General features: G+C 49.7%; 1 protein-coding gene across 3 annotated transcripts; it reads right to left on the bottom strand.

Moving 5' to 3' along the window:
* Nucleotides 1-151: 151 nt before the first annotated feature.
* FEM1A (fem-1 homolog A) lies at nt 152-4,282 on the bottom strand. 3 transcript variants are annotated; one of them, XM_086477556.1, is made up of 2 exons: nt 3,505-4,282; nt 152-3,456 (listed from the first exon to the last, which is right to left on the bottom strand). In XM_086477556.1, the coding sequence occupies exons 1-2, from the start codon at nt 4,280-4,282 to the stop codon at nt 2,237-2,239; spliced, it is 1,998 nt and encodes a 665-aa protein (XP_086333682.1). In that variant the 3' UTR covers nt 152-2,236. The 3 variants fall into 3 exon arrangements, with proteins under 3 accessions (XP_086333682.1, XP_009959825.2, XP_086333683.1); XM_009961523.2 differs by having other exon boundaries at nt 152-3,361; nt 3,530-4,282; XM_086477557.1 differs by having other exon boundaries at nt 152-3,361; nt 3,536-4,282.
* Between the last annotated feature and the right edge of the window lie 18,969 nt (nt 4,283-23,251).

Raw genomic sequence — 23,251 nt, 5'->3', positions numbered from 1 at the left:
CCCGGCTGTGTGTAAGGTAATGTCTGAGTCAAGAGAGCAGCATCCTTTCACACTGTTTCATTTACATCAAAAGGCCAAGTATATAGAGAGGTGTCACCTCGGTGTCAGTGTTACACTTTTTCAGGGGAAATATTTGCAACTGCAGTACAGATTAGCTTTTCCCAGGAGTAAATTCAGATGAAATGAGACAATCACATCCGTTGACTGCAAACACCCCGTATTTCCATACCCACAAGCGTACCAGCCCTAGCAAACAAGCTGAAAATAAAGGCTTACCAGCAAGAAGTCCAAGGCACTTGCATTCTAGCAGCCATTTTTTGTTTTATTATTTAAAGTTAAGAGCGCTTATCAGCTCACAAATTAACAAATTCCATTCCTGCAGTTTAGTTCAGGTTTCAGCCAGAAGGAAAGAAAAAAAAAAAAAAAGTAGCTAAACTAACTCTGCACTTTACATCTCAATAAAAGTTAAACCTCCTTGCTTTATAAATAAATGTTATAGTTAACACTGCAAAAATGTAATGGCAGATCTACAATATCTTTAAGGGGCAGAGAGCATTGGATTATTGAGGCATATGGATGCGCTGGCTTATAAATACAAGTAGAGAAGCTTCAGTAGCATATAGTGCATGGTGGTTTGTCAGGGTTCTGCTCTCCCAGTCTTGACCTTTCCCAAAGCTCAGAGGCAGCTGCTTCCCCTCCCATCTCTGCTCTCCACTCTGCCCAGGGCCAAGAAATGAACCACAGGCTGCCAAAGCCCAGTCACTCCCCCTGCAAGAAGATAAACTGCTGGAACAGCATCATGTTTACCAACACTGGCTGTTTACCACCAAGGAGAGTTCTGCCAATGGAGGCAAATACCTACCCTGAGACTACGGATTTAAAGAGAAAAAACAAGCTGTGTGCAGATCTCGATGAAAGAAAGGAGCTTGCCCAAACAGTAGCCAAATGAGATTCCAAATTCAATCTCTGAAGTAGCACCATCCTCAGTAAAGTTGCAAAAAGGATCAAAAGCCAAAACCAGATGCTAACAACCCACTCCATGGAGGTTTTCAGAATGGGGTAATTAACAGAGCCCAATCAGTTGGTACTAACAAACCTCAGAAGAACAAGAAGGCACCTTTAACTTTCATTTCTTGCTTCTTCCTTCAGACCACCCTCATGCAAACATGCCACCGACACTCACTTGCTTTAATAACTCCCCCCAAGCACCACCCACGCTCCAAGTACCTCCCATCCTAGAGGGCTTGCAAGAGCACATCCTCAAAGATGGTTCAAAGGGCGCTGGTTTGGCTCCGAAACCTGGCCATATCCACCCTGTACGGCTCAGCCCTGCTGACTAAAGGACCTCTGCGTGGGGAAGGGTGTGAACGTCTGCACAACGGGCAAGCTGAGGGCCTGAACGCCACGTTAGAACCTTGTTTTTAAGGTAGCAGTATTTCCTCCCCATTCATAAAAAACCAACATCTATTGATGAAACTATATAACCAGAACTGACCTTACTATATCTTACAGGATTGAAGAAGTCTTGCAGCATAGATAGGGCCTGGCTCTAAAAGAGAAAAAATAACCCAGCTTTATGCACCATCATTGAAATCCCAGGCCTTTAACACCGCTTGCTACTTGGCCAACCAAGGGAGAAAACAAACCGTCCTCAGCACACCCAGCCCTCCTGCCACACAAGGCAACTACCTCAGCAGAGCACAAGTCCCTCGGCTGTTAGACTCGTACTGCACCGAATCTGAGAGGGGGTAGGGAAAGAATTAGTTGGAAGGCATTTTATTCCTCACTCGCATTCCTATCTGTTCAGTATTTAGGATGGGAAGGGCTAGAGCACATGTGTGATGTGTAGCTGCTCGGAAGCTTAACGCTGAGTTAATCCAGCACTAATGGGAGAGGCAGCAGGTCCCAGGGAATCTCCATTTTCCTTCCTTCTCAGGACAAGACGGTTGGCATGGGAAAGGGCAAGGGCTGCGGCCTTCTCTGGACACAGCGCACTGGAGATATCTGGTACCTGAAGATGACAACAACGAGGGACAGCCACGAGCTCTCGAGCCGCCTCCTCCTCCCCCAACCCACGCCAGCTGGATGGTGACAGATGAGGACAAAGCTCGCAGCCCGTCTCAGCACAGCGATGGCCTTCGGCACCGAGGCGAGGATGGCCCGAGGTCTCAGGCTGCGCTACCTCTGCGGGGTGAAAGAGGTGACGGGAAAGGCTGGGGACCTCAGCTCTCCCGCCCTAGTGCAGTTCAATGAAGGCTTCCAGCTCCTCGGGGATGAAACCCTTGTAGGGAATCTTGTGCTTGTCCAGGGCGCGAGCAGCAAGGCACTGGAGGGTGATGTAGTTGAAGGGCTGCATCATGCTCTTGGTGAGCAGCTTCTCATCCAGCAGCTCATAAGCAGTCTGCTTGAAGGCATTGGTGGCATCCATATGGGCTCCAGCCTCCATCAGGGCACTCATGATCAGCGGGCAGTTGTTGCGGGCGGCCACATGCAGCGGGGTGTTGTTGTCATAGTCACGGCTGTCTGGGTCAGCCCCGCACTCCAGAAGCAAGTTCACAACGTGCAGCGAGGGGAACTTGCCCACGGGATAACGTCCCACAGTCGTGGTATCTTTGTCCACAGCCATATGCAACGGAGTGAAGCCATTCTTGGCCCGGGGGCTGCACTTGAGCAGGCGGTAGATAGTCTGGCGCTTCTGGTGTTCCTGCTCCGGGGTGCACTCCACCTTCTCCAGCAAGAAGACCAGGTGGAGGATAATGGCCAGTGTCTTGGTGAACTGCGCTGAGTCAACCACAGGGTCCTTGCCATGCACGAGCGCCCTCTCCACCTCCCGGACCCCTTTGCTCAGTACTCCCATGAGGTCAGAGAAGCCCAAGTGGGTCGCTAAAGTGCCTTTGGAGCGGTCCTGAAGCACGTAAGAGAAAAGCTCAGCAAAGGAAAGGAAACTGCTGGCAGTCATCGGGCTGAGAGGCTCCAGGTTGCCTTGCTGCATGTCCAGAGCGTACTTCCACAGGTTAATGCAGCGCTCGAAGTTGCCGGAGTCAGCGTAGACCGCTCCTCGGTAACGGATGTAATAGGAAGTGTCTGGGTGGGAAGGACCCAGGATGCGCTCTCTGATCAGCAGGGCCTGCATGCGCATCTCATCGGGATCAGTAATCAAGGCTTCCAGTTCCTCCAATGAACTGACTTCCCGGGAATAGTCATAGGCCAACACCAGCTGCCGGGGCTCAGGTTTAGGCAGGTATTGCCCGCCCTCACACCGAAGCTCCATCGCCCTTCGCCAGTACTTGTGGGCTCCCAAAAGGTCACGTTTCTTATCCACAAACGTAGCACCCAGCAACTCCAGTGCTTCCACAGCAGCCTCTCGAGTGCAGAACACATTAGGGGCCTGTTGCTCATCCTGACTGGAAGCTGAGGCACATCTCTCACACCCCTCTTCATCGCAGCCCTGAGAAGCTTCCTTGCCGGCGCTGCAGCACTTCTGATGGCTCCCACCAGATGCACAGGTCCCGTTTGGGTTCCCTGCAACCTCTGCCTCCTCCTGCTGCAGCCCTCCTTGGATGAGGTACTCCACAATGTTGGTGTGACCGGTGACACTGGCAGCTAGCAGAGGAGTCATGCCATAGCCATCTTTCTCCATGCGGGCTTTGGAGCGGAGCAGGAGCTGCAGGATCTCCAGGCTGCCGGACTCAGCGCAGTCATGTAGGGCCGTATTCCCCTTCACGCTCCGGCGGTTGACATCAGCGCCCTTCTCTAGCAAGTAACGTGCAATTTCCCGGTGCCCTTTATAGCAAGAAATCATCAGACAAGTGTGTCCGTGCCGGTTGGCTACTTCCAGGTCAGCCCCACGCTCCCCGACTAAGTAGCGCACGATCTCCAGGTGCCCATCAAAGCAAGCAGCCCGCAGCGGCGTGGAGTTGGTCAGCGTGGTCTGGTTCACCGACGCGCCGTGATCCAGGAGGCTTCGCACCACCCCCAGGTGCCCGGCAGCAGATGCCGCCCAGAGCGGCGGGGCCCCCTCGATGGTCTCCCCATCGAAGTTGACCGAGCCCCCCTCCTCCACGCGGGCGCCGCAGTGATCCAGCAGGTACTCCACCACCTCCAGGTGCCCGTGCCGGGCGGCGATCAGCAGCGGGGTGCTCCCTCCCCCGGGGCCGTCGCCCCCGCCGGGCCCTGCCGTCAGCGCCTCCAGCTCCTCCCGGCTCCGGCTGCCCAGCAGCTTCTGCAGCAGCTTCAGCTTCCCATCGCGGGCCGCGTTGTACACCGCCGTGCGCAGGTCCATGGCGACGGGTGCCACGGCGACCGCACCGGCCACCTCCTGGCCATGGACCGGCTGCTCCTCCACGCCCCCAGCTCGGCCCGGGGCCGGGGATGGGCGAGGGCGGCCCCGCGGGGGGAGGAGCCCTGAGGGGCCGGAGGCGCCCGGCGAGACACCCCTCACCTCAGCGCAGCAACCTTCAGTCTCTTCGCCCGGCCGCCATCTTAGGTTGTAACGCGAAACAAAATGGCGCCCGTGCGGGCCCAGGGGCGGGGCCGGAGGAGGACGATGGGAAATGTAGTCTCGCTGCCGGCCCGGCCCGCGGCAGCGGCTCCCCGGGGACTCTGTTTCCCGGCAGGCAGCGGGAACGGGGAGGCAGCCGGGGCCCGCCGGCCGGGCCGTCGTCCGGCGCGGGGCACTCCGGGAAGTGTAGTCCCACTGTCCCCAGGGGCGGCCCCTCCCCGGGGATCCCGGGAGCGCGGAGACTGCGTTTCCCAGCGCGCCCCGCGCCGCGTCCCCGCAAGGGCTGCTGGGACGGGGCGCGGGATGGCGCCTGGCGGCAGCGGCGGCGGCGACCCCAGGGATCGCCCCGTCCCTTGCCCGGTTCGCACCCTGAGCGGTTGGGGCGGGACCTGCCGCTGTGGCCGCGGCGCTCGGAGGGGAACAAGACCGGCCCGGCCCCCGGGCCTGGCTGCCCCCGGGCCGGCGCCGCGGACCCTGGGGGGCTCCCGCCCGGTGCGGGAGAGCGGAGCCGGGTGTGAGCTGGGGCGCAGGGCGGGAAGGAGCCCCCGGTCCTTGTGCCAGGGCAGGGGGGAGAGCTCTGGGAGGGTGACCCGGGATCTCTCTCTGCGCAAACCGGGTACGACCTGGTCTGTAAAAGTTTTTCTGTAACTTCACAGCGTGTGTAAAGTTCATGGGAAGTTTTATTTCCTTTAAATTCCTTGGAACTTCAAAATACAGTAGCTACACAGCACTGGTCTGACGTGTTTTTAATTGTCGCGAATGATTTGGGTTTGGTAGAGCATTTTAATGTACAGCTTTTCTGCCTTGGATAAGATCATCTGCAGGTAGCAAAGCCTCGTCCGTAACAGCAAACACAGATTTATTCCCTTTGATCCCTGCCACAGGACAGTACGTACAGCTTTCTCTATTCCTGGAGGATAATACATGGCTGGAGTGAGGGGAAAAATATTTAGGGCAATAAATAGCCTAGCTTAGATGAGCAAAGCTTTAGTTACCCGAACCTATTTTTAGGCCATAAGTTGAATTTAAGTGGCTCTAATCGGTACATGGGGAATTGGCACAGGGTTTCTCCTGTTGTGTTTTATTTATAGCTGTTTCTTCTCCTTTCCAGGGAAATAAGGTTAGCCTCATTATTTCCATTATTATTATTCTGTCCATCATTATTATTCAGTCCATCCATCCACCCCTTTAGGTCTTGTCTGGAATTACCTAGGATTATCCTGCTAATGCGCGTTGCCTTCACACAGAATATCATTTTTGTTGCTAAGAAACTGCTTTTGCGTAACAGACAGCGTGGGCCTGATTTTCCCTTCGGCAGCTGTTAAAGTCAACGGGAGCAGCAGGTGCTCAGCGCTCCCGAGAGCCAGAGCCAAAGTGTCCGTGGCAGAATTCCCACACAAGGTCTGACTCTGCGTGCCAGCGGGCCACCGATGTGCGCGGCGACGCGGCGGCGCTTGAAAAGCAAAGGAGCAAAGATGTCCCGAGCGTCTCCCGTGTGTCCGCGCTGTGCAAGAGCAGTCTCCTGCACGCCGGGACAGGAGGAGCGGCTTTGTGCGCTGGGATATTTCCTAGATGGGAGTATTCCCGCGTCCCCTCTGCACACAGATGTGCGAGTACACGCCTGCGGTCACAACTAAGATTGTGTTCTCGTCAGTAAATAGCTGTCAGCAGCGAGTTTGGGCGCATGGGGTTCATTTTAACGTGCCAGCCTTCCTGTGCGTGCCTGTGCGCTGCAGCTCCCTGTAAACACCTCACGGCCGAGCGCGTGAGCGGGCGGCGGGCGGGGCTGTGTCCCTGCTCACGCCTCTGTCCCCGCTTGCGAACACCCGTGGGTGAAATCCACAGCGCTCGGGCTGTTTCTGCTGCAGGTCAAGGCACAGACACGGTGACATTTCCTCTCCCTGCGGGCTCTTTCATGTTGCTATGGTGATCAGATGCACTCGCACTTTTATCTGAAGGAGCTATTAACTAGAGCTTCCTATTAATTTCCCCTCCGCAGAATACATATGGAATTCACCGGAACACCAGGTAGGCTTTTTAGGTCCCAAATTTACATCAGAGCCTGCCCCCAGTTCTTGGGTGGGCTGTCAGAAACATCACAGGGTAGAAGTGCAGCTGATGAAAATGGGGTTTTTTTCCGTGAATAAAGAAATTGCTTAGTAATGAGAGAATAAGGAGCACAAGGACTAGTGTCACAACAACCTCTCCCTGTAGATCCGTGAATACGAAACCTGCTCCAGCCTCAATACCTCGCCCCCAACCCAGCTGTAAATGGATTATTTGGCCCGGGAAGTCAAAGACAGCCGAACGTGGGGGCAGCCCCACTGCTCGCCTGGAGCGGGTGGGCTGTAACCACATCAGCCTGAAGGGTCTGGGGCAGGATTTTGCCCGTGTGAGGGGCAGAAACCAGGGGCACGCTGCTTTGTCCTGATCCAATTCCTTTGTCACATTGGTTCTGCATCCTTTGGCTTCTCTTAACTGGTGTCACCACCAAAAGTGTCCCAAACCAGGGCACCAGGGTGGTGGAGACGTCACCCAAAGGTGGAGACTGTCTCCTGAGCCAGGTGGGTGTAGAAGTGTGACTCCTACTTCCATTGACGCCACAACCAGGAATAAAAGATCCGCCGGGGTGTAGCACCCCATCTAAAAGCGTGGCTGAGTGATGCATCGCTGCGGTGGGTGCCAGTACACGGGGGTGCTTCCCGTGTCCTCCCGCAGAGCTCGAGCTGCTGCTGCTTGTCAGAGGAGCTGCCAGGAAACCTTCCCATGCGAGTGACAGCTACGGGTAACGCCGGGCGGCTCTGAACACCTGGGATAGAAATGAAGGGCGCAAAACTATCACGTCCCTCGTCTGCCGAATCCGTCCTCCACAAGGCCCTGGAGACTTCTCTGAAGGTTTTGTAGGGTAATGCAGATAAAGCCCCAGCCAGTAGGCTGAGAATGTAGAGGGAAATTAAATACCCACTAGAGGAAGAGAAGGTAAAAAATGAGACGTTTTGACAGGGCTGCCAGATTGTGTGGCAGGAGGGTTAATTTTTTTTGAAACTGCCATTTCGTATTCCCTTTCAGACAAGCTGAATTACACAGTACTGGCTGCTGGAGGAGTTGCATAATTTTCTTCACAGAAATAACGACAGGGTACTTTAAAAGCAAGTGAATGGATGGCTGAAGTGTTGGGCAGAGACTTAAGAAATCTCGGCTGAGACCTCACCTTTGCTGGAGACTCCTTTTGTGACCTGGGGCTGGTCATTTGATCTTCCTGTGTGTTATTTCCCTGCCAATAACATGGGAATAATAACTGTTCTCTATCTGTCTGTCTTATTTAGGCTGCAAACTCAGAATTTACAGGTTGCAATTTTTGTGCTTATAGGGCAACCAAAGCCAAAGTGCTTCGATTCATGCTGAGGTGCCTGGGACAACCATAACACACGACGTAGATAATAATCAAAGGGCTCGGATATACGGTTTGGAACATTTTTAGCACGAAAAGCTCGAGAGTTCCTGATCCATTGTACCACGTCTCTTCCCTCAAAGTGTGGAGACATTTGGATCGCTGCTAAGAGTTCCAAAAGCTTATCAATAATTTTGGAACAAAGTCCATGCTGACTTACTGAATCCCCGAGTTACTTCTGAAACGGCGAGCGGATAATTTAGATGCCTGCAAAATTTTCTGCAAGGTCTGTGCTCAGTCTGTCACTGCATTAAGGCTTAGCAGCAGACTGAGTCGAGATGCTCTTTTTTTCAGTTTAAATTTGGGTTTGCAGGCAGCTGTGTACCAAGTTTTTATCAATCTCTTCAGCTTTTAGGGCTTTGTCTGATTTCCAGAAGTCAGAGGACAACGGCTTCTTGCTACTACGTCCAGTGAAGACAAGATCTTCTATATAGTTAAGCAACTACATGAGAAATTTGCTGTACAAAGGGAACAATTTTAAAAATAGCGAGAAATGGCACCATGACATTAGCAGGAACAATGACCCAATACCCAACTTGCTGCAGGGGCTTTTGTCCTATAACTACCTCCATCATTAAGGCTTGTGATGACATTATTTTCTGTACTTATGTAGGGCACGAGGCCACAGCTACCTGGAAGGAAGGATTTTGATCGGACTGCAGAAGATGAACAAACAGGAGAGGCATGTTGGGTAACACTAAATCAATGTGGTTTCATTTACATTAGACACCAGCCCGGCAATTTCAACATTAATGGCTGCACTGCTGCCCTCTCAATTTTTGTAGATTTAATGTATCAGTGGGGGAGTAAAAGAGAGGGGGAGCGCGAGTCGTTCTTGCTTATGATACATGGATCTTCTCTTTCATGCACCATCAAAGGACAGTGATTTGTATAGTTGTTAAATTCTTTGGGCAATAGATTTCCTGGGATAAGCACTGCTCCGCTCCCGCCTCACGGGTTGCCTGAGATGATAGTAGCAATAGTGTCTTTGGATCCCTCCCTCTCCCAAAGGAAAGGACAAAAGACTGGCTCTGAGGCAAAGGACAAGGTAGCAAAAGGATCAGATTTGGACCCAAGCCTTAGGCTCAGTTTGCTTTTGTGGAGGCACCGGTTGCCTTTGTGTGTTTTGGCAAGTTGTCACCTCCATCCCCTGCCACGGTTCTCCTGGGTAACGCGTGGCTGCCTCGTAGGAGTCGTGGTGGAATGAGGTGCTCAAACACAAAAGCAATGAGGGACGCACAGGCTTCTAGACAGACAGAGAACTAAGTTTGCTGTCTTCCTAAAACACAAGAATCGCTATTTCCTTTGACAGAGGCACCCAATAAGGCAGAGACTGGCCTAAGAAGCTGCAACAGGTCGATAGACACGTAGGGAATAGACCCGGGAGTTCAATTGCTGTTCGGTCTCGGCTGCAAACGAAGTATTAGGACCCACCAGGAACCTGGCCGTTCCTGACTGGCTTCAAGGCCTGTGAAGCATGTTTGTGAACTGCAAAGCACAGAGATCTGGAGGTCAGTGGACCGACTGGCTTCGCCTTGTAGACATCTGCTGTAACATGCTGCAGTGCTCTGCTGCACCAGCTCTACTGGTAATTGTCCCAGTAGGGTTGTTTTCAACCTAAGTGACCTGGTTGAAGGTAAAGCCAAAAGGACGTAGGTTCCTAAATCGCATATGCCATAATAACAATGACAAGTGTGCAGTGCTGAGCATATCCTGTTTAGGTTAAAAAAATTTAAAAAAATTAAAAATAATAATAATTACAAAAAAACCCACAAAAAAAAGGCTTTAGAGCACCAACAATCCAAATTATTAAAGACATTTCAGTACTTACCTTTACCACTGATGTCTTGGCAGGATTCAGGAGTTTCATTTTCACACCTACATATCTTTGAGAATAGAGGCTCTGGGTGGTATTGGAAATTTGCTCTTTTCATGTTTTAAAACCCTGTTGGATGCAAAGGGCTGGACTTTCCAAACAATCCCTTCCGGGCATCAAGGCACAAGCAGAGTCTCAGTGCCCGGCAGACCACCGTGCTCTCAGCAGCGGGTGTACGAGCCCTAACCCTGCCACAGATTTGTTGGGGGGTCTTGGAGCGAGACACTTAACGACAGCTGATTTCTACGTGAAATTGCTCTGAAGTTAAAGCGGGTGAGTGCCGTGCTTAGGGAGGGCTGCTCAGGGCTGCAGGATGAGCCCCACAGCTTGGTTCTTCACACACGCTTCTCCTGTGGCTTCACCCGGCGCCCAGATTTGGTTAACTCGAAGGGGACGGGAACCAAGGAGCAGAGTCAGTCACACTACAACCTCCAGCACAGCGAAGCACTTAAACACATGCTCAGCTCTCGGGTCCGGCGCGGTTGCATCGCGGACGGGGCTCTCCGTGGGCAGCTGGACCGTGGCACAGCCCGGCTGCTGCCAGCGAGGGTGCAGGTCTGTGCTGTATGGCAGGCTATGATTTGTTGTCGCCTTTATAAATCAGAACAACAAAATCACTAGTCTTCCACGCAGAGCCAGACCACCGAGAGCAGCGCTTCCTCCTTGGGGACATCGTCCGTCATGTCTTCTTCTGTTACCCTTCCTTGCTCGTTCTCATTCTTTCCACGCTTGTTTCTCATTTCAGGGCTGGGTGCTGCCCTTTGCAGTGCAAAGAAACCCAGTGTTCTTTGGGAGACAGTGCCAAATCTCACTATAATCATCTGTCCAATTTTGTGACTGTACCTGTGAGTTTCTGCTCCATTTTCTCACTCAGGAGACTGTATATGCCTGTAAAAATGTGGATAATGTTTTTTCAGGGATATCAGGGCTCAGCAGGGTCTCCTTTTTCCTTACCCTATGATAAACTTCTCCAGGAGTGGTCTGTCAACCTGTCTGTCTCCCAGTTGTATTTTGGTCTGACTGAAAGAAGCAAATGCAATATGTACTCAGGAATGCAGGAGAAAAGGAATCAGTTAGCAAATAAAAAGATCATGATAGTGCCGAGTTTCCTGGAATCCTACTGAGAGACTGATTTAAGCAAGAAAAACAAAACCTTTTTGCTGTTTCCTTTTCTCTGAATTTTTTGATGAGCAATCTTTATTTCACCCCAGGTTTAGCTTTGCTTCCACTACCCGTTTTTTTTTTTCCTGTTCATAACTCGCATATGGCACAAATAAGGTGTGAAAGGACAATGCTGGCGCACATCCATGGAAAGGATCTTACTTTATTCCTTTCGACCACCATTGTTCGAGCGAGGCTTACTTACCTCAGCCACTGAAATCAGACAAGGGCCGGCATCCTTCCCGTCTTCAAACCAAGCCTGTTAAATGTACTTTTGTCAGCAGTTGTGAAAAAAAGGGGAAGAAACAAAAGTATCCTTCAGCGGCCTCGGCTCCGCAGAGCTGCTGTGGTGAAAGGCGCCTTTCATAGAAGGAGAAAGCGTTCAGCGAAAGGAGAGGGGTTGCTGCTGCTGACAGAGGTTGTGCCCCGTGTAAGCTCACAGGGAGCAGCCCAGTCCCTCCTGCCCTCCCTCCCTCTCTCTCTTTCTTTTTTTTTTTTGACATATGTGCTTTCTATGGACACTTTAATCAAACTCCAGATGGGTTGTTTCAATCTGGGGATTTGTGCTGCTCAGGAGATAACAGTCCATTGTGCTAGCCTAGGTAGCAAGTGTGTTTGTGATAGCTAGAGCTGATACCAGGAGATGTCCAGGTGGTCTTATTTAACCGGGGGTATTAGTGATCCTGCCATTGTCCAGGAAATCAGATAAAACTGGGTCCAGGTGTTACCCTACACCCTGTTTGTGTAACGACATTGCCAACTGCTGATTGCTACCGAGGTTAAAATAGAGACCAGACACTGCAGAAGGGTGATATTTTCTTGTACAAGATCCCCATCATCCCCAGACTTCCCGGGATGCACCGTTTAAAGTGCAAAATTTACTCGGAATGTGAAGTGGAGCAGTAGAGAGCGTGCACTCCTTGCTCACACTGAGTACAGCTTTACCTGCCCGTGCCTGGCCTGGGCTTGGATTTTCTAAACTAAGGCATTTCCTCTAAACCGTCACCTGTTTTCCTCTCTGCCTTACCACGGAGTGCTCTCAAATGAAAACGCTTTGAGGGGCGAGACAATTTTTAGAAATAAGCTGCCCAGGACAACTCGGTGTTCTGCCAAGGATAATCAGAAGAAAGAATGAATTGTAACGATGAACGAACTTGAGAGAGAGAAGATCGTTTGGGAAGTGCTAACCTGGACTGTAATTTCAGGTGACAAGAACACTTGACAGTCCTTGCTCTGGAACAGCGCTGCCCAGCACAGTGATACACCAGGTCCAGGAAGGGATTTGCCACAAATTCTCGCTAGAAAATCATGTAATAATCAAGAGAGAAGGAAGTAACTGCTCGGCTTGAGCGAGGGATGGGGTCCTCTGCTGTTTTTACACACATGCACTCCCTTTTTAGAGCAAGGTATTTAGTAGAAAACATAAATTCCAGGCTCAGAGGTGTGTGAGACTTCTGTCTAGACTTCAAACAGCACGAGCTGTCTCTGTAGGGCTATATTTCTCAATGTGATATTTTTCAGGATCGGATCTGCCACTCCTAGTCTGTCCCAGAGATTTCAACAATGTGGAAGCTTACGGCTCCTTGTAACCCTGGCAGATGAACCCCATGGCGCTGAGAGGCCGCTGTAGTTTCTTCGTAATTGTTTATATAGATAGGATCTAAACTTAGCTACAGAACATGGGGGGAAAAAGCCTGGTTAGAAAGAGCGGGGACTCAAGAGCTTAGCCTCCAGCTATCTTAGAAGAGGCTGGCTCATCACGGAGAGATCCCCAGCTGCACTTCCAGGCTGTAAATTAAACAAACAGTATTTCCTATATACCAGACCACAGGGATGGTGGAAAGAACAGTGTGGCCTTATTGCTGTTATTTCCTTTGGTTTCAATCTCTGTCCTCTGTCCCCCACCTCCTCCTCAGACTGGTGTTGCCCACTTTACCCGATTTGTTATTTATTACAATGGTTTAAAGAGAGGCAGGGAGAAAAGTGCTCAGTGCAAATTATATTTTGAGCTGTTGTGCTTTGCCTCTTTGGCGGATAATAAATCTCTCTGGCAATGCTCCTCTGTATAGGATTTGTCATTAAATGCAATTAAACAAACCCTGCAGGTGTCCATGATCAGGCCTGCAGCAGCCCATTCACAACTGCAATGTTATTATCATCCTGACAACAAAACACCAGATATTTCCTGAGCTCCTCTGATCGATGAGCTTGCCTGACTTGGAACTGGAGGGAGGAGAGAAGGAGGAAACAGAGTGGTTCAAATGCTCTTTAGACATATTGATGGAAAAGTCAAAAAGCTGCTCAGCAATCAGAGAGAAGGTGGAAAAAGGCAGAGGAACAGGAGGGCTGAAAGGGAAAAATGAGAGGAGTGTTTGGGAGCAAAAAAAGACAGAAATGAAGCAATATCTCAGGTGGTATCCATCTACCCAATCATTTCGTTAATGCACAAGACTAGAATTTAGGAGGCAAGCAAGGTATGTTAGGTATGATCCTTCCCATGTAAATTCAGCCTATTAACAGTCGGGCTTTTAGCGTTGTGAGTCCTGTAGGCTGCCTTCGCAGCTGGTGTAAAAATTAATCTCACCCTAAGACAGGACCTGACTGGTAGGCTGACTTGTCCAGAGATATCTGTCTGTCTCCGTTAACTGTAGCTGAATGGTTGAATCAGCCACCCAACTAATTGCACATCCCACCCCTAACAGCCAAAGGAGTTGGCTTTTGCTGAATGCGTGTTCCTTGCTGTCTTCATTCACAAGGAGGCATTTCCTGGCACAGCTATCGGGAGAGCCTCTACAGAGGCATTGCTGCTTGTATTTGTAGAACGCAGATGCAACAACGTTTACACCAGAATTGTTGTGTGCTCTGGCAGTCGGGGGAACAGGAAAAAAGGTCCTGTGGTTTGTTCCAGCCGTCCCAGGCAGCCTGCAGAGTATGAAGGTCAGGGATTCACAGGGGACTAGCTGCTATCAGGTCCAGTGAGAGAGAAAAATTTGCAAACACCAGTCAAATTATTCTGCCTGAATCATTTGCTCAGCTCAGCCTCAGGGTGCTCTCAGGATGAACTCTTTACTCTTCTGTTCTCACCCCAGGAGTCCTAGTTTAGTCCAGTTGATTGCAGGGGCACACGGAGTATTGTGGTGAAAAGGGACAGTTTATATTATTGTAGCACCTTTGCGAATGCATAGCAGTACCAGGGAAAGCCAGACAGTTTTAGGTTGGATAAAGGGGGTTAACCGAGCAGGCTTCAGCAGTGCGTGTGCATATGTCAAATGTAAGGGATGATTATTTACTTCTACCAAAAAAAGCTATTGTCAGGGTCTTTGACTAAGTTTTTATAGCCTCGTCTGAAACACCCAGTACAGCAAACAGCATGAAGCCCTGTGTACTGGCATCAGAGATGAAGTTGGGATGATGGCGGACGGAGCCAGGAGTTCTGCTCTCAATCCGTGGGGCTCGGGATGACCATTTCCCCACGCCACGCGCGTAGATTGCTGTGCAGCTCTGGTCTCTGGCTCCCTGGTTGCTAGGGCAGTCCAGATTTCCATACAAAGAATGTCCTCTCTTTCTCAGTCTCCTCCTCCAACACTGGAGGATTATTTCCCTCTACCACTTTGTGTCTCCTTTCCCCACTTTACCACTTAATCTGCTGGTTTGTGCCGTTAGCAAACCGACGTACAGTTATGTAGTGGCACAAGTCAGCACCGGGCGATGGAAGGCAGCAGAAGGGCCCTTTTCCTGTGGTACCAGAGAATGTGGCCCTCAAATCTGGCTGCAGAGCATCAATTCACTGGACACACCAGTGGTTCCCCCCTTGGGGTCCTTGGGTCAGTGGTGGTCTGCAAGGGCATGGAAAAATCCCCAGCTACCAGTGCTATTTATGAAAAAATCCGTTTTTTCGTGGTTTCACCTGTAGATCCTGGGGACGTTTGAGGTGACACCGGGTTAGAGCATTTGGGAGCCATGCAGGGATGCAAAACCAGCAGCCTTGCTGGTAACACGCCATTGCACCTCTCTAGCTTCTTCCATTCCTCTCCGTTTCTGCCTAGACTCTGCTCTCAGACACGTCTGCTGAAGTCTAGAAACATCTCTGATTTACTGCTCCCAGATGCTGCAGGATTTGCACGGGGGTGACAAAGCCGACACAAAGGGATGTGCTCTCTTCCAGGGAAAAAAGACAAGAAGTGGCATGTCCCGGCTGCCAGTCTGAGGAGCCCAGTGGCTGTTAATGAGTGTCACTGGGACGGCTCTTCAGCTGGCGTAAATGAGCACTGGCTGATTTGAAGTCCACAAGGACTTTAGTGGAACTATGTTGATTTACACCAGAAGAGCAGCTGGTCCAGGGCTCAGCCTGGCTGGGGAAAACCCCCTGGAGTTTCCATCAGTGGGTGTGAGAGTGGGGTAGAAGCCGGCTGCGTGTGTGAAGGGGTGCAGAAAGCAAATAAAGGGAAGAATGGGAAATGCACAGCTTATTGGATTCATTTCTCCAACAAACACTTTTTTTTTCCTTCTTTCCATGTCCCTTCTTCCCCACCTCCAGCAGCTCCTCTCTCACAGGCTCCCTCTCCGTGCTGCTCATCTCCCTTTGTGCACCTCTTACCCGCACTCTCCTCTCTAAACAGGTGCAGTTGCCACTCAATAGACTTTAATTACCACTTCAAGGGCTCTCACCAGGGTCTGTTGGGAGGGTGGAGATGAATTTTCCTGAGGATTACGCGTATGTCTGAGTTCTTTTTAGTCAGATGGCAATATTGCTGTCAGGCTGTATCCTTCGAGAGATTGTTTCTTCAGGTTCTCTCTGCTTGTGTTAACAAAGAGCGAAACTGCTGATGAAGGAAAGAAAACTCCAGCCATTAGCTAGATTAATTACCAGGACAGCAAACTGGTCTAAAGAAAAATATTATGGACAGGTTTAAAAAAACCAGGAGCCTCAGCTAGGCTTCTAAAACATTATTTCTGCTTGCAAATAAGAGGCCAAATTTTCAGAAGTGGAGAGCTCAGCATCTCCAAAGATTTCTGTAGGAGACTGGGGTCTAAAAATACAAGTTGTTTTTAACCACTTTACCTTCTTTTTTGCTCCATGCTCTTCCCATCACAGCTCACTGGAGAAATGCGCTGTTAATGCATTCTGCTGGTACCCCGGGGGATTCCTCCAGAGTGAACATGTCAGTTGATTTCTGTCTTCAGCATAGTTTGCCTGTTACGGAGAGTTATTCCCAATGTTTAACTAGTAACATAACATTATTTTTATTATTAAGATCCTCTTCAAAAGACAATCCTGGAGAATGCAGAGCAGGAGCTTATGTCTGTGGGATCTGCTTGAAATTGTTTGCATGGCATATGAGAGTGCACTTGTGTACGAATGGAGATGCACACAGAAATGTATATACATGCTTATACGTGCCGCTACATGCACCGCTGGGAAAGGTAGGAGCTGGAAATATAACAGTATCTTTGCAGACAGGGAAGGTTTCCAAATATTTAAATAATACCTTTGCTTTTGCTCAACATGATAATTTTTAATTTTTTCGTAAAACAAAAAGCAGGAAGGAGACTGTTTTATAGCAAATTAAGCATTTTCTTCTGCCAAAACTGTTTTCCTAAACAAGCAATTCAGCAAATTGGGGAAGTAATGTAACCAAATCTGCATTTTTTCCCGTGAAACGCTTTGCCTGGCTGCAAAACAGCCGGGCACGCGCCACATCTGGGCTTCTGTTCGGCACTCGCTCCTGCCCTGGTCCCCACGCCCGCACCAGTGGCCGTGCCAGGGGGCAATACAGTGCCACGCTCTGCCCTTACGGCCCGTGCGGGTGCAGCCTGTGCTGAGCTCGCCTGCGTTCACCCCCCTGAGCCAGGCTGTGCTCCGGGGTTCGTACCCAGGCTCCTCTTACCCCTGGGGCGTTAGTCACCGCGCCATGAGGCTCAGACGCTGAGCTGAGGTTCTTACGTGCGGTCAGGTCTCTGCACCCGAGTGGTGTTCGTCTTCCATCCAGCACAGCCTGCCCCTGCGCTCCTGCCTGCTCGCGGCTCCGGGCTGTCGTTGGCTCCTGCAGCGCAAAGACAGAAGAGGTGAAGGAAGGAGAGATGGACGACACTGGTGGGAACGCGCCGGTAAAAGAGCAGAGTGATCATGATTGCTCTTCTGTCCTAAGGCATCGCTTTGGACTCTGCCTGGGAACGTTCTGTTCCTCCTTCCTGAGGCTCAGAGTGGAACTGTGACCTGATCAAGGATCGAGGGGACGACACCGTGGGCTCGCTGTGGGACAATGCTGCAGTGGGAAAAGGAAGAGGCTTGGTGATGTGCAAGAGTCTTCTCCCTGTGCAAGCACAGCAAGTCTATGCCAGTTTGTCTGGAATTTCTCCTCGCTCAGATCCACCAGGAATCCTGCAGTCCCTTCCTGTCCTATTCCTGCCCTCCCCAGCCTCTGGAGATCTGCCATCCCTCCTGACCTTCCCACTCTCATTTCTCAGGTTACGTCCTTCTACTTCTCACTGTAGCTCTCTCTTTCAGCTTCTAGGATTTTAAAATCCTTCTCTCTTCCTCGTCTCTTCCTCCCCCCCTTCCTTTTCTTGTGCATTTTGCTTTCCAGGCCCATCTACCACATGTTCTCCTGCCATTTATGTGGGACGAGGATGAACATTGATCACAGCCATCTCAAACCCATCTCTCTCTTTTCCCAAAGAGCCAATGAAAATGTCACCCATGAGATAATCATCATGTTGCTCACGTCCCTTAATTGCTCTCAAAGTACACATCGAGGCTGCAGAGCCTCTTTGAAAGGCAGGTTCTGGCCTTTGGCACATTATTGACAGGCTGTTGATAGGCCCCTTTGTTGAGGAGCAATTTTGTCCCTTTTGCTGTACAATTTTTTGGTTGTGTTTTTTTTTTTTTTTTTTTTTTTTTAAAGACAGCCCTTTCAGAGAGAGTAGATTTTAAAAATAGAGCTGAGCTTTGAATGAACAGGCACCAGACTTATTCCTGAGAAGCAGTGGCACACACGTGAGATGAGAGCTACCAGCTTGTTTCATGCAAGACTCCATACAGCAAATCAAAGCTATGATGACTGATAGCTTCATCCTAGTTGCTTCTTATTCCTTCCCACCTTAGACCTGGTAATTAGATGTTTACTTGCAGTGTATTACTAAACCATTAGATGTCTTGTGTGTTCCAGTGCATGGTCCCTGGTAAACAACTAAGGGAAAGTTGACACTCAACCCATTTGTATCTATTAGTGATAATTCTTTTGTTTATTTGCTACCTGCTGATTAAAATGGACTAAGACTTCCTCACCACAGCAGCCCTTCACTGTCTCCAAAGCTGTGCAGGTCTGGGGCAATCGCTGGTGTGCCTGCTGAAAGGGAGTATTGAGAGCAGAACAAAGCACACTTGCTCTCCCATTACTGTCATGGGCAGAGATCTTCCATCAGCCGTGCGGAGTCTGTGACACACAGCTGAGCAATGCTCACACCAGCTACTGGTTCCTGTAGTATGCACGTGCTTTAAAGCCACCTCTTTAATAGAAATTTATTTTAACATGCCCCCCGTGTGAGCTGGGGTCCCACTGTAGGAGGTGCTGCGTGTACATCTGAAGTTAACCCCACCAAAACCTCCAGCATGGCTGCACAGCCAAGCTCCATCTCCATCTCTGTAGACTTTCAACACAATCCTTAGCGAAATCTCCAGGCTATATGCAACTAAAACCCAATCCTGACAGAAATGAAATTCTTTCCTCTCTGAAACAATGTCCCTTGGAACGATTTTGCTGTTAATGAACCCCGACTGAGCTGCTGCATTTTGGAGCCACTGGTGTGCATTTTAACAAGGAGCTCTCTACGTGCAGATGTGCATCAACATAGCCAGCCCCCATAATGGAAGTCTGTTCAGCATCGTAAGTCCCGCATTAGGCTGTGCCTGTAGGAACCCTGGGACGTTCCACTGAGACTGCCTGGAGGTAATCATCTCTCCCAGCCTCCCGGCTGTCCCTAACCAAGTGCTCCGCTTGCATCTATTCCAGGAAACAGCTCTGGAGATTATGAAGTTTAGACCCTAATGCATTCACGAGCAACAAGGGGAGGGAAAGTGCCATTTGATTATAGATGAAAAGGAAAAATGCAAGGGGCTTTGGTATGCAAAAAAAATCTCCAGCGTGCTGTGATTTGGCTGTTGAACCCTGTGAGGGACTGGAAGCCCTTGAACTTCATTGTTTTCTCTGAGTCAGTTCAGCCAAATCATAAGCAATGCTTGAAAACCATAGTCTACCTTGAATTTATCTTAGAATCCTGCATGATTAAAATGATGCATCCCAGTACGTCGCATCACAGAAACCTATTTCATACGTTACATCCACTTAAATACATGCTTTGTGTGTGTGTGTGTATCAACACCTGTCACAGGGAGCAGAGCATGTACGTGTCATTTAGATCAGGGTACATTACACAGAATGGAGTCCATTCTGTCAAAATTCAGGAAAAGGAGTTCTTTCAAACCTGTTCCCTCATTGATTGTAATGGCCAGCAGAAAAATATGATGCCTGTCTTCTAGAGAAAACAAATCAATGAATATATTTTTAAAAGTTGTGAATTCATAAGTTGGCATCTGTTGTTCTACCTACCTGTGTTGCACCTTGTCAGGCTATGTAAAATCTGTACATACCTCCGTTACCAAACACACCTTCATCAGCATGTAGTGAGAAATAAGATGTTGGCTGAATGAGATGGAGCGGATTAGAAAGATGATAAAAGATAAGCTAGGAGAAAATAAGACGATAAATAGGTCTGGCAAGATAGATGGCTAATCTTCCTCCCAGGCTAAACATGACAAGATAATAACCTTTTTCTTTTCTCCAGTTCCATTTGCTCTTGGCTCTCCAGAGCTTTACAAATATCACTTAATTTGGTCTTCTAGTACCCCTGTGAAATGGGTATCACAATGTCCATTTTTACAGAAAAGGGATCTGAGGTGCGTTACTTAGGAATAGGTTTGAGTTTGAGATTAGAATTGCAAAAATTAACCAAACCGTTCTCTGGTGCCGGTTTGGTTCTCAGCTCTCGCTGTGCCTCGGGCAGTATGGGGCACTGAAGCCAAGCTGGTAAAATCCGAGAGCTACAGCCGCCTTCCCACAACTCTCCTCTGCCACGCTGCTTGCACAGCCGCGCCAGAGCGGCGGCGAGTCTTGTCCTCTCCCTCAGAGCGTGCCCCTGTTCCCGTCTCCAGCGGGGGACGGAGGCTGTCGCAAGAGGCAGGCAGTGGCCGGAGCAGGATGCAGCTGCTGACGGCGCAGCTCTCCTGCTCCCTTATCGTGATGTGATCTGGAGAGCAGAGGCTGCACATGGCGATGGGATCAGGGTAACTTTCCTTCTGTCCCCTATGCTTTCAGAATATAGATTATTGCTGAGCGAAGCTAAATAACCTGTATGAGCAACTGATAAGCTCGTGAAACATTCAGGACTATGGCGGTGCTTTCTGAATTCAGAGAAGGTTTGTTTGAACTGTCCTTTGCTCTCCTTGCTCAGGAGAAATTCCCGTTGCTTCTGCTAGCTTCAGTGCGAGGTCTGTGTCTGCAAAGCACTGGACCCTTTTCTGGAGCCTTTGCCTTCCCCACGGTCACATCTCAACCGAGTGGGAGATCCTAAGTAAAGTTTTCTGTCGCTTTTGTGTCGTTTCTCCATGTACATTCAACTGGCAACACAGAGCGACGGAATATTTGATGAGACAGAATTACAGACCACAACATTAATAATTTTGTGAGTTTAACGGCAAAGATTTGCAGTTGTTCTGCCTTGGAACTGTGCAATTTTATCCTTCTTCTTAACAAAACCTCTCCTTTCTACTTTAATGGCAGGGTGTATCGTCATCTTACGGTAGCAGGTACTGACTATTGCTTCTGATTCGGGGGGCTTGAAGCCATACGGTTTTCATCTGGGCTGGGATCTTGTAGGTGGACTGTTCATCATGGCTCTCGATTTTCAAAAGAAGTTAGCAATTTTGGGTACCTTCTATTTGTGTTTGAAAAGGGACCGACTACAAGAGAGGCAGGTGCTTAGAGGTCCCTGACAATTAGCACTAATTGAAATACGTCATGCTGGGCACCTGAAAACACTAAATGCTTTGGAAAATCACAGGGGGCTGTTCTCTTTCTGAACATGACTTGGGAAGACTGTACAGCCTTAAGTAACACAGGATAAAAAGAAGATCTTTGCATAACATTATGGGAACATCCTATAATCCTCAGTTCAGCCAAGTGCTTAACTTTAGGCATGTATTTGATTCCTGGGGGAGTTAAGCACTGAGGTTGCTGCATTTGTATTTTCCTCAAGTGGGGCCTGATACTGTGTAAGTTACCATAGGTTTGGTTTATGAAAATTTCTGAGTCAGTCTCCAAATTAAAATAAAACAAAAGGCAAAATTCTCCCCTCTATCCTGAAGCGTGATGCTGGGTAGGACACACAAGGCTTTGCTGGCTCTCCGTACGTCCACGCATTCACATGCAGAGCCACAGACTGTACCACGAAATGTCCATTCTTTGCACTTTAGAAGAACCCCAAGCCTGAGTCACAGGCTGCGTTAAGTGCTGAACAAACAGGGAACAACATGTCCATGCCCCAAAGAGATTACAGTCTCATGCAGCCGGGCTGCTCACCGTGGTGATGTAACTGCAGGGCTTGAATTAATGCAAGATTCTGCAGGGCTGCAAACATGCACATGAAAAGCAAACCAGTAATCACGCCAACAAAACGCACCCAGCTCCTCCCCTCATCGATCAACAAGCCATCTGAAAAATCCTCACTTGGCAACACTTGTTAGAGCCTCCCCTTACAGCCCAGAGGCTGCCGAAGGCAGAACCTTGGTATTGACCCCGGGCTGCACTGCTGCACACACGGCTCTGCCGTCTGTTTATAAACAAGGTGAAACTCAGAACTCCATACTCATTATACAGCAGGAAGGGGGCCAGAGCTCACAATCGAAACTCGCCGGAGCCATCTGGTCTCTGTAAATACGGGCTACTGGAGTCAGGGCGTGAGCACGGCACGATTGTAGAACGTGAATAGCCCTATTCAGGCGCATAGTGTAACAAGTACTAAGCTAGTGGCGTGCTCAAGGCTCTGCTGACTCAAACATGTGGCAGTAAGAGGGTTTTTTTCCTCTTGCAGGGTCAAGCCTACAACTACAGGGCTGAGCTTCTTTGAAGGGATGGGTTGGGTGCTTGCGGTGCACACAGGGGGCAGGATAATGCACGCTCGGTCCTGCCTTGTCAGCAGTGAGCTATGGCTGGGATCTCCAAAGCTGCTTGGAGGGCAATTCCTCCTAATCTCAGCGAGTGCTGAAGACTCCAGATATCCTGGGCAGCCTTAGGATACTCAAACATAATATCAATATTGAATATTGTATTAACTGTTCCTTAGCTATTTTTTTCTATTTTGTCTCTAGGCTTAAATTTAGGAAATTTTATTAAATTAATATCCCAGCATCTGTTTTACTAAGGACATGATTTACAAAGGTATTTCAGCATCCGAAGACACGTCGTTTTAGTAGAATTTACCAATGAATTTGGAAACCCACTCCTGCTTATTTTCAGGTGAGCTGCACACTGACTTGTTTTGCGAATCCCGCCAGGACACTAACGTCTGTTCTAAACTCAGTCCGTTTTAAAGAGGTGTTAAACAATGATGCCCTTGGAGGCCACACAACGATCAGAACAGCCTCTGAGGGAAGGCCTGCCTACACAGAACGTCTACAGCAATTTTGTCACTTGCTTTTCATCTCTTCTGAGCTTTAGGTCCTTATCAGGACCTTAGGGTAGTTCCATGAGTGGTTTATTTCTTTAGCTTTCCTACTCTTGGATTGCTCTGGAGGGGTCTGAATTCAGTATCTTAACAGAGACAACTCCCATCGATTTCGGCGAGCAGGAATTCTTTGCTCAGAGTTGTTCCCATTCTGGCCCTGATTCAGTTGCGTGCCTAAATCCTGCTGAAGTGTTTGCTGAACTGGGGGCGGATGCAGGTGCTTCAAGTGAAGTGTACGCTTAAACGCTCGGCTGAGCCAGACCCCTCGTCTCCTGTTGTCCCGTGGAGAGAACCGGGTTCGGTAGGACCCCGCTCGTGTCGCAGTGCAGCAGCGGCCCATGGCGCACGCAGACACACGCGCGTTCGGTGCGCGGGAACGCGGGTGTTCGGGAGGGACGGGATGTCAAACTGCGTGTGAGCACAGGTGTCTGGAGCAGGCCTAGTGCCTGGGTCTGCACGCCAGGTTCAGGTGTCTGGGGCA

Source organism: Leptosomus discolor, chromosome 24 (genome assembly GCF_034619465.1).
Source record: "Leptosomus discolor isolate bLepDis1 chromosome 24, bLepDis1.hap2, whole genome shotgun sequence".
NCBI lineage: Eukaryota > Metazoa > Chordata > Aves > Leptosomiformes > Leptosomidae > Leptosomus > Leptosomus discolor.
The sequence above is the reverse complement of the archived record's forward strand: the minus strand, read 5'-3'. Positions and strand labels throughout refer to the sequence as shown.